Source organism: Microcaecilia unicolor, chromosome 6 (genome assembly GCF_901765095.1).
Source record: "Microcaecilia unicolor chromosome 6, aMicUni1.1, whole genome shotgun sequence".
In the NCBI taxonomy this organism is placed as follows: Eukaryota; Metazoa; Chordata; class Amphibia; order Gymnophiona; family Siphonopidae; genus Microcaecilia; species Microcaecilia unicolor.
Window position 1 is genome coordinate 170,678,297 of NC_044036.1, and position 13,437 is coordinate 170,691,733.

Sequence of the window (13,437 nt, forward strand, 5' to 3'; positions counted from 1 at the left end):
TCACAAGCACTACAAAGGCACTATAACATTCTCAGTTTTGATTTCCATTCCTTTCCTAATAGTTCCTGCATACTGAAGTGGTCTAACATATTATATCTTAGTTGAAAACCTGCATATAGCTATATGGATGACTTGTCAATATGTCTTTATGTGGCTGCGATACCACTTCTGCTCCTTAACAAACATTTCTGTAAGGGTAATGAACCTGTTTGTTTTCACTTCACTGTTTTTTTTTATATTCAGCAATTCCCCTTTGTTTGTTTCTTTTGGGTCACTATCTTCTTTTTTTCCCCCCCCCTCTCAAGATACTACTATACAGCTCTGGCTATATTGTAATTTAATTTTATTGTAAGTAGCCTCCCATCATAAAACTGAAATGTTACATGTAGATATTAGCCAACCATATTGGCATGCGCTGAACTGCATGAGGTTCATGCTAGAAGGGACTCCATCTACGACTGACACAAGGGAAGACAGACACTGAAGCACAGCTCCCTTCTTAACAATAATGGAGACAACACAGAAAAATGAACTGTGTTCAACAAAAGACCATAGGACAAGACTCTGGGGACATTTTAAACATGGCTGTACATCATTGTCCACTTCTTTCTTCATAGAGGCTGAAAAAAAAAGGTCTTTAGGTCCAACCCGGCCTGAAAATTAAACTTTTAATATTGTATCTAGCCAGAAGAGATGCAAACAAAATCCTCGGTTTCTTTCTTTTCTATTGTTTTTGAAGAAAAAAAAGGAGTAAGTAGAGAATCTCACCCTAAATATAACAGTCTGGTGAAACACCTATAACCAGATTAAAGCTCATCAGGTGTATGGCTGGTTGTTTATGGGCTTATACTCGAATGTTTACCCGGCTTCAGAAAGCCAAGTATCTTGGGTTTGGTTCACATTTATGTCAGGCTCAAGGTTAAAGACTCACAACCTCTTTTTATTTCACTCTCTCTTGCTGAACCCCTGGTCCAGTGTTCTCTAGCCCTCTGGGGAAAACAAACACATTTAATATTCAGACAGTAGAGAGCAGGGCATTGAAAAAGCAAAAACCATGCAATACAGTGCTTTAACATTTCAAAAATTAATACTTAAAAAAAAATAATAATATATATTTTTTTTCCAAGAGATGCCAACTCAGATGCGACCAGTGCCATAAGGTGTCACTGTTCAGCTTATTCTAGTATTACGGGGCCCTTTTACAAAGCTGCGGTAAGCACCAACGTGTGCTCCTGCAGTAGTTTTCACATCGGCATGTGCTACCCGTGTGCATTTTGGGGGGTGAAGAGCGGGCATTGCCATGTGCTAACTGATTAGCGCAGGATTAGCGCATAAGCCCTTTCCACCTACAAAACAGGTGTTGGTAATGGCCACGTGCTAATAGGAAACATGAAATCTGGCCGTTTACCAACACCGCTAAAAGTGGCCTTGGCATGTGGGAAAGGCCCACACTGGGGATAATGCAGGTCACTTTTTAGAGCTGCTTACTAAAAGGGCCCCTTAGCATTTTAACTGCTGTGTGACATGACATACCAAATAGCTGAGGTTCATTATCTGAATGGCTTTCTGTGACTGCTGCTAGTTGGCAATTATTTGGCTAATATTGTACATTTGTATATATTTGAGACTGTATTACCACCCCCCCCCCCCCCCCCCCCCCCAGATATTCAGCCACAGTGATCAGCAGTGTTTTAAATACTGACACTGAATATCTAGGTATAAAGCAACTCCCAGCACTTATCTAGGTAGTGGCAATATTTAGACCATACCCAGATACCTATCTGGATAAAGTCAGGACAGCCTTCTTTATCTGGATAGTTAGCAGTCAAGAACATAAGAATATAAGTATTGCCATACTGGGGCAGACCAAAGGTCCATGAAGCCCATTATCCTGTTTCCAACAGTGGAAAATCTAGGTTACAAGTAACTGGCAAGATCCTAGAAATAAGCAGTGGATTTTCCCCTAGAAATAAACAGTGGATTTTCCCCAAGTCCACCTTAATAATGGTTTATGGACTTTTCTTTTAGGAAATTATCTAAACCTTTTTAAAACCCTGCTAAGCTAACTGAATATCATCCCTAACCAGTTAACTCCTAGCTCTATCCTAGCTTTGCTCCTGGAGCAGTCAGTGGTAATTGTCGGCAGCATTATCTGCATAACTGTTTCGTTGGCTTCGGTTATCGTCGGTTTCAGGTTTTGTTGATTTTTTTCAGTGAAAATTTTGTCTCGGATTTCGTTGGTTGCCTCGTTTTTCGCTGCTAATTTTGCGAAAACAAAGGGCAACCCATGCGTTCTCCTGCTCATTGGAGTTACATTGATTCATATGGAAATAATTGCCTCGGTTTTCGTCTGTTTCGGTTTTCATTGATTGTTTTTGGACAGATTATCAATGAAAACTGAGGTAGCACTGTATAGATTAGCTGGCCCCACTGAGTGGCACTTACCTGGGTAAAAGTCACTCCTACCCAGAGAAGAGCCACTGAATATCAACCCCATAGAAAATTCCATAGGTTTCTGGCTATTTCTGTCCAAACCACCAATTCAAAGTACTACAGGTTTCATATCCTGTATCTTCAATGCAAAGGTTGTGAAGGCAAAGTCTATAACTGTGTGCCAGCAGAGCCTTAATTGCCAGTTATGTGTGCTAAGCACTAATTTATAAGAGTGCACATAAGTGACAATATGCACATCTGTGAGAGGGGTGTACACAAGGGCAGAGCTTGGACAGCATATAAGCACATCTCACACTGGCGCGCACACCTTAGAGAATACCATAAGATGTGTTTGTAGCTTGCCATATTTATATGCGCCAATTTACGTCAACCAGTGATCTTCTGTGAGCGGGTGCACACACATTTGGGCATGCTAATAGCGGTTGGGTTAGTATTCTATAATGGTATCTGGCCACCCAGGTGCTGTTATTGAATTGGTGTAAACTTCATTGCATCGGGCGCCCAAAGGAGGCTGCCAATTTATCAATTTGCCACCATAGAGCTTTGGAACAGTATATTAAATCCAGTTAATGGAATTATATCAGATTGACTTAATTTTTTTTTTAATCAATATTACATTGTAAGTAAAAGTGACAGGTGACAAGATTACTATCTAACTGAATCCCACTAGGAACTAATATACACACATCCCGACAAAAGACCTGGTCACTGTCAGAAGATCTACCCCCCTTGAAATGCCATAACACCCCAAGTGACAACTTGACCCCCCCCCCCCAGTCAAAGACTTTTGATGCCCCAAGTAACAATGCAACCCTCCAGTCAAGCCTTCCAACATCCCCAGGCCAAACCCCACTCACAATATGAGAAGCCACACTCCACCATAGAAAGTCTGCCCCCATGTTTACCATCCTCCCCAACCCCTTCTGGGACATACCCAGGGATCTGCATACCCCATAGTGTAGCCATGGACTGCAGCGGTCCCTCTCTACTGCTATCTGAGTTGGTGCCTCCTCCAATATGGTGCTTGCCCTCTTAGTGACAGTCTCATGGTACTACTGCAAACCAGCAGTAGTACCATCAGACTACCACTAGGGGAAAGGTGCCATTTTGGTGGAGGCACTGAGCTGGGCGGCAGCAGAGAGGGACTGCTCCTACCTCTCTCCTACACTATGGGATATGCAGATCCCTAGGTAAGTCCTGGAGGGGTTCATGTGGTGATGAACCTTGTACATAGGGCACAAGGGAGTGGGCTATCTGTGGCAGGACATCTCATACAGTAGGTGGGCTTTGGACTGGAGTTTGTCAGAAGGCTTGATGGGGAGGTCAGGTTTTCACTTGGGGTATTAGAAGGCTTGTCTCTTGGACTATCAAAGTGATTTAAGGGGAGTGGCTAGTTCTTCTTATTGTAATCTGCACTGAACCATCTATGGCTAGACATGGAATATAAGAACCCATATTGACTTGTATGAACTATCTTACTGGAAAGTTGACTCCTACAAACATAAGGTGTCTGGGTTAATTTTATTTGCTATTCCGCCCATCCTTAAGCAATTAACAAAATGGTGTACAATGTAAAACTTAAAACAAACCAGAAAAAAAATGACAGTAAATGATAGTAAAATACAGAGAACAGAGGGAGTAAACATGCAAAGAAAGAAGCAACAGTTTCAGAAATGTTCACATTAGAAACTTATAGTAATATAACATACAAACAGAGAGATTTGCAGTGTCAGTGGATCCCTGCACGTTAAAAGCTTTCTCAAAAAGATACGTTTTTCAAAGAGATCTGAATTTTTGACTAGAAATTTCAAGTCTAAGGTGAGGGGGAAGAGAATTTGAGAGAGAGGGTGCAGTGTAGAAAAAAGCTCTATCTTTTGTAGCCTGATAGTGTACCTGTTTTGGCAAGGGAATTTTTAAGCAAAAATCATTAAGATAACAGAAAGCCAGACATGGACAGAGCGTAGTGTTGAATCAACAGGGATAAATATGAGATATTGTTGGAATGAATGGCCTTGTGGGTAAGAGTCTTAAACTGGACATGAAAGGTGACAGGTAACCAATGGTGTTGTATAAGTAGAGGGGTGATCCAGTGAAATCTACAAAAGTTGAATGGAATAGAATGGGTAAACCTGAATCAATTGTTTAAACTTTCAAAACATACAAAGCCTAGAGGACACTCTATGAAGTTACATGAATGTAACTTAAAATGAATGGGAGAAAATATTTTTTCACTCAACAAAGAGTTAAGCTGTGGAACTTATTACTGGAGGATACAGTAACAGCAGTTAGCATACCTGGATTAAAAAAAAGGTTTGGATAAATTCCTGGAGGAAAAGTCCATATCTGGTATTAAGATAGTCATGGGGAAAGCCACTATTTAACCCTGAGATCAGTAGCATGGAATATTGCTATTCTTTGAGATTCTGCTAGGTACTTGTGTTTGGATTGGCCACTGTTGGAACAGAATGCTGGGCTAGACACAGTGGCGTAGCAAGGGCAGGGCTGTGGGGGCGATACGCCCCGGGAGTCAACGGGTGGGGGGGGTGCATCCGTCCACCCCCCCAGCGCAGCGCCTCCCCCCCGACATGGTCCCCACCTGCCTACGAGCACCATCCATCTGCAGCGCTGCTGTAAAGAAGAAATCGCTTCGTCGGCCCTTCCCTCACTCTGTGTCCCGCCCTCTGACACTTCCTATTTCCTCAAGGGCGGGACACAGTGAGTGAGGGAAGGGCCGATGAAGCGATTTCTTCTTTACAGCAGCACTGCAGATGGATGGAGCTCGTAGGCAGGTGGGGACCGTGTCGGGGTGGCGCTATGCCGGTGGGGGTGCACGCCGGTGGGGGGGGGGGGTGTTGTGTTAGTCTGCACCCGGGGGGGGGTGCAGCGGTGATCCGCCCTGGGTGGCAGCCGCCCCCGCTACGCCACTGGCTAGGCAGACCATCATCTGACCCAGCATGGTTATTCTATGTTCTTATTTTGTTTACGTCAGCTATGGACACTCTATCAGTGTGAAATATACAAGCTTCTTGTTCAACACAGTATCCTGATTCCAAGAAATGTATACAACGGATTTGTAAATTCCTTTTTGTGAATTTATTTCCCCTAGTATTTAAAAATTCACATCTGTAAGATGGGAAAGAGGAGAGGGAAAACCAGAACTTTCCCCTTACAGTCTGGACAATCCCCGATGCAGCGGCTTACTGCACTCCCTCAGCAAACCCTGGTGTGCCTTTTTGCTTCAATTGCAATGCAATTGTCGACACAGCGCAGGATAGAAGGGGTTTCATTGAGCTCCAATTCAAACCCACCTCCCCGCTCCCCCCGTTTTCTATTTCTGTTGATGGCTCTCTCATTCTCCCTGTCTCCTCAGCTCGAAACCTTGGGGTCATCTTTGACTCTTCTCTCTCCTTCTTTGCTCATATCCAGCAGACCGCCAAGACCTGTCGTTTCTTTCTTTACAACATCCGTAAAATCCGCCCCTTTCTTTCCGAGCACTCTACCAAAACCCTCATCCACACCCTTGTCACCTCTCGTTTAGACTACTGCAATCTGCTTCTTGCTGGCCTCCCACTTAGTCACCTCTCCCCTCTCCAGTCGGTTCAAAACTCTGCTGCCTGTCTCATCTTCCGCCAGGGTCGCTTTACTCATACTACCCCTCTCCTCAAGACCCTTCACTGGCTCCCTATCCGTTTTCGCATCCTGTTCAAACTTCTTCTACTAACCTATAAATGTATTCACTCTGCTGCTCCCCAGTATCTCTCCACACTCGTCCTTCCCTACACCCCTTCCCGTGCACTCCGCTCCATGGATAAATCCTTATCTGTTCCCTTCTCCACTACTGCCAACTCCAGACTTCGCGCCTTCTGTCTCGCTGCACCCTACGCCTGGAATAAACTTCCTGAGCCCCTACGTCTTGCCCCATCCTTGGCCACCTTTAAATCTAGACTGAAAGCCCACCTCTTTAACATTGCTTTTGACTCGTAACCACTTGTAACCACTCGCCTCCACCTACCCTCCTCTCTTCCTTCCCGCTCACATTAATTGATTTGATTTGCTTACTTTATTTATTTTTTGTCTATTAGATTGTAAGCTCTTTGAGCAGGGACTGTCTTTCTTCTATGTTTGTGCAGCGCTGCGTATGCCTTGTAGCGCTATAGAAATGCTAAATAGTAGTAGTAACAGCTCCCCCACAACTTTCTCTGGGTTGTCAGAAAATGGTAAATCCATTTTGATGCTTGAGTCACTGTTGGATGCTATCCAGAATGGGAATTCTTCCCTTTTGTTGGTTATTTAACAAGTTCGTGGATACAGTTAATGATGTTTCCCAAGTTCTTACTGACCATTCTCAACAGATGGATCAAAAATCCACCAGAATAACTGTATTTGAGACTAAATTATCAGCAATTGCAAGACATTTACGCTACATTGAAAGTTACAGCACTTATTTTTGAAGTGCTCTAACTTTCAATGTAGCGTAAACAATGTAGCACTTCAAAAATCAGCAAATGAGGGATAATTTTAAGGTTCCTGAATTTCCCCAAGTCCCCATTGTTGTCGCCATTAGATATGCTATGGAAATATCTGAAATAAGTGCTTGGTATGACTCATGAGACTTTGCTTCGTATAATGAGAGTTCAGTAACTAGCTATATCGGGGAAATCAGAACACTCTGAATCAAGAGACAGACAGAGATCTTTGGACTTGACCGATTTTTTGGAGTTTTCTCTTGAAGTTATTACACGTAGTTTGATACAGGTGACTACTTTTGCTTTTAAGATAAACCATAACCTTGTATGTCATTTACACTTCAGACATTAGCATGAGCAGTTTTGGGGCTCCTTTTACAAACCTATTCAATTTCTATGGGTTTCATTGCATTTGTCGCACAGGAATTGCTAGCACGACTTTGTAAAAGAAGTCCTTTGTGATCAGTGATTCTTATACTGGCTGACTTACCTAAAGCAACATAGAAAAGGAAATGGGAGTTCTTGGCTTTCAAACTGAGGACACTTGCCCTAAGTGCTAGCTATTTGTTACTATTTCCTTGCAGTTGCTAAAATGCCTAAGAGAAGGAGGAAAGTGAGGATTTCCTTATCTAGTACCCCCTCTGTGGTCCAAACTTCTATGCACCATTATGGAGTTGTGCTTCAGGAGACCTTCGGAGGAATCCCTGCTGTCCTGATTGGGCAGAGACCAATCACAGCTTGGAGAGAATGTTTCACTCAGCCTGCCAGCCCATACACCCCCCACAGCTGTTAGCATGCAGCCCACCAATGTCGCAAACAGCTGCTGATGTGCAAGGATCTACGGTGCTTCCGGGTGCAGAAGCTAGCTTGGAGGCAGTTGGAGTATCGACGGTCGTGGGGGCTGCTCCTCCTTGCCAGAGAATGCCAAGAGGGAAGATGGAGAAATGAGTTTGGAGCCACAGAGGCCCGCAGTGGAGTTAGTTACCTCTGTGGGTCCTAAATGGGCGAAAACAAGAACTGGAAGTTGTGGTGGATGTTCCAGCAGAAATTACACTGGCTTCTATTTGGCGGGCAGTCACCAACCTGACAAAAACTGTGAGTGACCAGATGAATACTATGAAGAAAGTAGTGGAAAATATTACCATTCAGGTAACAATGTTGGAAGTAGTTGAAAAGGAGAACCGAGGAAAAATCACCAGCTTGAAGGGGGAAATTAAGGATTTGGAGGAAGGACAAGCTAGACTAATGAGATCCTCATTGGATATACAATATAAGATGGAATACCTGGAAATTTCTTTACGTGTTTGTAATCTGAGATTTTTGAACTTTCAAAAATCCAGCTCTTATCAGAAAGAGACCTCTAAGATCTATATGCAGGAGATATTAAAGTTGCCCAGTGACTCCTTGCCACCAGTGAATAAGATGTGTTATCTACCGTATAAGAAAAAAACAGTCACCTTGAGTTATCTAGTCAAGCTGAAAATAGTGAAGGAGCAGTATCTCCCAACAGTTTAAACATCTCAGAGGTCCTGGAAACATCACAAGATAATGTAGACACAAAAGCAACTATCTTTAGTGTTTGAATCTGGTAAAAATTTAGTTCTTTGTTTTTCAACTATAAAACTCTTTTATTTAAGGGTCATAAGGTGTGGTGCTTTCCTGATGTTGGTAAAGAAACTCAGCGGAGGCGTAAGTCTTTTTTTTAGAACTACACTGGTGTCAAACCTACAATCCCTTCAAACTTAAATGGTCCTAGGCAACTTGCTTGAATTGCCACCTCCTCCACCACACTCAAAGACAAGTTTGAAAGGATTATGGGTTTGACACCATTCAGTGCAGTTTAGACGGTGCATGCATATACTTACAATAACCCCAGAAGCAAACTTACGGCGAAAACGCTTGTGCGCGTCAGTTGGTGAAATGTGTTGAGATAAGTACCTTCTAGGACTTTTGATTTTTTTGCATTTTGGGCTATATACATATTTTAATATGAGATTTCTTTTGATATGGAAAGTTTTTAACTTTTGTTCATCATAAGGAATACTTTTGGTTAGGAGGTGGAGGAATGACCAAATGATTAAAGCTCTTAATTAAGGTTTCGAACTTGAAACAGCTGTGCGCTGTAAGAGGTCCTAAGACTATATTAACCACTGTTCGATGTCTTTTCCTTCTTATTCAAAGTCTTTTCTTTTGAGATATTGAGAGGCCTTTTTATAAAGCCATAGGAGGGCTAATGTGTACGTAGCATGCGGCAAACCAGGCACTACCACCAGGGTAGCATATGCGCCCAGCGGTAATTCTGAGTTTGGCATGCACCAAATTCCATGGTAGAAACATTTTAAATATTTTTTTTACCATGGGGTGGGGGGTGTTCCCAGTGATAATCAGCAGCGTGGGCATGTTGACACATGCTTCATGGTTACTGCGTGGGTAGCGCGTGAACCCTTACTACTAAGTCAATGGATGGTGGTAAGGGCTCAGGCTGTAAATAGGCAAGCACTAGATTTATTTTTTCCACATGCCCATTTACCAGCTCATTAAAAAATGGTCTTTTTCCCCAGCTGCAGTAAAAAATGACCCAGCGCACGCCCACAGTACCGCAGGTCACTTTATAACGTGGCTTTATAAAAGGACCCCTCTGAGATTTATAGAATTTTAAAGGGCCCCATTATTGTGCAATAGGGTGTCTTGTTGATACAAACTAAATTGAAATTTCAGGTTTTTTTCCTGCCTTTTCAGGTTAAAATAACATGAAATGAGATGTGGCAAGAATGAAGGTTAAAAAGACATTTTATTAGTTGGACTCAGCACAGACCTGTGTTTCAGCACAGAGGTGCCTGCCTCAGGAGTCAACAAATCAATCCAGATCGGTGTGGATATCAGTGTATACAAATTCTTGCTGTTCCTTGTGGCCATGTTTTTTGAAACCTTCAATTTCGTTGCAGCACCCAGTGTTTCACTCTGTTGGTATTTGCATTACCAAGGATACTGGTTTTTAGGTTTGTTTGTTTTTTTACACATCTTGTGTCTGCATGAGTTTGAGTACTCTAATATATCCACACCCATCTGAATTGATTTGTTGACTCCCGAGGTAGACGCCCCCAATCCAAAACATATATCTGCGTTGAGTCAGACTAATAAAATTGCTTTTTACCCTTGAGTTGGAATTGTATTAGTCGTCGCCTACTTTCATTTTTGCTCTGTGTCTTGATTTGGAGGGTTTTTCCCTTCTTCTTTTTTGTTTTCATGAACTGAGATAGGACATTTCCCATATCATTTCATATAGATAGACATCCTTAGAGAAATATTCAGATCTTCCTTGAGAGTTCTGAAATAGCCAAACTGGATTTCATTGACTCAGCTCATTTATTTTGGATGGTTTAGGAACAGAATTTTTTTTTTTTGCTATTTTAATTTTAGGAATTTCTTCTAAATGTTCTCTAAATCTGCAGTTAAGAATTCTGTTGTATATCTGGAAAAAAAATTGGAAAATTCCATTACACTCAAACCAGACTGAAATATACTTAGTCCAAGTCTGACTTTAATGTATAGATTTTTATCTAAAATCTAAAGGGCCACTTTACCAAAGTATGGTGAAGGTTGTGCTCAAACTACCATATAGTATCTGCAAAGCCTGTGCCATAACTGGCATTTCCAGCTTCTGCCCATGCAATTATTGCAGAGGAAAATGTTTACTGTACAATAGGTATAGTGACAGCATGGATGCCCTTATCATCTTATATGCAAGACGGTCAGTGCACGCATGCTATCTATATCACGGACAGCATACAACACAGAGGCTGGAGAAGGCTAGATAAGTGCATTTCCCATTGTTAAAAAATATTGTACGAAATGAAAAGGTGGTACCTTTGAACTTATGCAAATTTTGGTTTGGTTCTTTGCCAATGATGAAGAGTTATTAGCTCCGAAAGCATTCTACCTGACGCTCTTTGAGGCTTTTTCTACCCACTTTTCACTTTGTTTAAATTATAGATTTAGTTCACAGCCTTGAATATTTATTGAGGATTGTATTGAATATTTGTAGTTGGTTGGATCAGTTCATCTTCTACCCATCTTTTTGGAGTACACAATAAGTTGCCATGTACTCACTGCAAGGTTCAGTCCATGCATACTCCCAACCTGTTTCCTGCCATATTCCAGGGTATGTAATTAGCATGTACCTGTCATGACAGTGTTACTTTGGCCATATGCTAACAGTTTCCATGCACTAATCCAAGCTGTAACTGCCTATGGACCCCTAAGCTATAAATGAGTCTTAAATATAAAGTGTAATAAACCTGTTTGTTAATTTTTATGTATTTTTCTGAAATGTAATGTTTCTGAAGAATTTTAACTCACTTTTATCCTCCATTTTAACTCTCGTTCTCCTTTTTCTAATGTCATGCAAAATCTTGCTTAATTAATATTGTGAATTGTTTTTCCTATAGGGAAATTATGGTTGGGGATAGTGCTGACATCCCATTCTGCTTAGGGCCTGCCATGGAAACTGTCACACTTGTGTGGTGGTCTCCATAATCTTTTGCAGTTTGGTGCTTGTGTGCAGGGGGACCTATGATAGAAACATTATATTTTATATATGAATAATTACAATAAAGTTGAATGTATGTAGATGCTTTCATTTAAACATGAGCTTGGGGTTCTTTTGCAAAAATACTCATGCAGCCACCTCTTATATGTATGATGTGTCAAAATATACTGGAATCAATCTGTATGATAGCTTCTAAAGGAGAGAGGGGCAATATAGCAATATTGTTATTCTCCTATTACTGTGGAATACAGTGAATGAAAGGGAAATAAAATAACTTGCTAAAGCCTTGAAAGTGAGGAAGCAAAATATGAATTCATGCCCCAAGATGTCTCTAGATTTAACAATTCAGTTCTAATACCACTAAAGCCAAATGATATCCTTCGAACCTCACTGAAACAATATATCAGTCTAAATATCTGAAAAGTTGGTAGTGTTTTTTTGTGATTTCAATTAATAGGCTTTTCTAAACATCAAATTATTCTGGATAGTCTAATTCTTGGTACAATATCAAAATTTGGGTTAGTACTTTGTCTGCTAAAACTGATGGAATTCCTTGATTCAGAAGATCTTTTAAAAACACTATACAATACAATTTCTCCACCAAATTTTACTAGAAGGAGAAATCATAAATGCCCTAGATATGCTGAGGATATTCATTTCATGACAGTATATGTCTAACAATCCACAATAAAAATATTTAGCGGAAAAGTGGCTGTTAATGATAGGTACCCTACAATACTGAGCCAAGAAAAAGACCTGTAAAGAAAAGTATGGCATAGAATGCATAAATACATATAAAACAATAAAATGCATTAGCTGAATCTATGTATATAAGTGAGCTTTAATAAGTGCAGAGTACTCCAGCCTTTAGTGATGGTGAATTGGCATCTCTGTAGATCTGATGCATTAAGAATACACACTCACGCCCAGCCGCAGCAGCTGATGTGCTGGTAGGAGAGGAAAGAGCATTGGATAACGATACGTGACTAGGGCTAGAAATATTGGTTACATCCTGGTTCTGGCTTGTGATGGAGGACTGTCTCCTCAGAGGTCCCTGAAAGGAAGTGCCACTCTTGAATGTATTGACTACTTCGATCTGCAACGGAGGAAAGAATGAGACAAGTTGCTTAGGGAAATGGATATAATGATTCAACTGACAGGAACAATAATAAGACATGACAGAAAAGGGCTTTGTCTTCAAAATTAAATAAAGCAAAGGCTACGACAACTGACATTCGAGTGGGCAATTTTGAAAAGACAATAAGCGCTAAGGGGTTCCTTTTACGAAGCTGCAGCAAATGGCGCATTTTTTTTTACGTGCGCCAAGGTCCCATTTTACTGCAGCAGGTAAAAGGCAGGGTCTTTGTTTTTTTTTTAAGAAATGGTCATGCGGCAGCCGCATGGCTATTTCAGAGGGAGGGACCACTTACCGCCACCCACTGAGGTGGTGGTAATCACAGCCGAGTTCACACCAACGCTACAAATATTGAAACATTTTTGCAGCGCCACAAATGGCATGTGCTGGGGGGGGGGGGGGGGGGGGGGGAACTGAAGCCGGGCTGCTGAGGTAGCCCAGCGGTATTTCCTTTTTAGTAAGCAGCAAGCCTGCATTGGGCTTACCACCGCCTCATAACAGAGCACCACAGACACAAACAAATCTGAATAGTTATTAAAAATAAATTGGGATAAATGTGCAGCTAGGTTATATGTTTGAGGAGGGTGTGTTGTTCTGGTTACACTGGTTGAATGCTACTCTTTATTTTCTCTTGCATACATGTAATAGTTATAGGCAAAGATAATATGGACAACATTGGACAGCACAAGAATATACAGAGACTAAAAATGTAACATTTAAATTGTATTATTTCTTAACTCTTCGAAGCACCAACATGCAGCATGAATAGAGCAGTCTGTGTTTTAGTGGTGAACACAGCAGGAACAATTTGGCATGATATGCCACAGCACAGA

At 41.4% G+C, this 13,437-nt stretch overlaps 1 protein-coding gene across 5 annotated transcripts in view; it reads right to left on the bottom strand.

Moving 5' to 3' along the window:
- ATP2B2 (ATPase plasma membrane Ca2+ transporting 2) overlaps positions 1-13,437 on the bottom strand; it is a 969,683-nt gene that overhangs the window by 11,297 nt on the left and 944,949 nt on the right. Inside the window, exons 24-25 of one of the 5 annotated variants that reach the window (XM_030205271.1) lie at positions 12,394-12,565; positions 935-989 (exon numbers count right to left, since the gene is read on the bottom strand). The exons of 3 other annotated variants lie outside the window; for them this stretch is intronic. In XM_030205271.1, coding sequence (XP_030061131.1) covers positions 982-989; positions 12,394-12,565 — 180 coding nt within the window. In that variant the 3' untranslated portion in view covers positions 935-981. The remainder of the gene's footprint in view (positions 1-934; positions 990-12,393; positions 12,566-13,437) is intronic. One more of the 5 variants, XM_030205272.1, reaches the window with a different exon arrangement.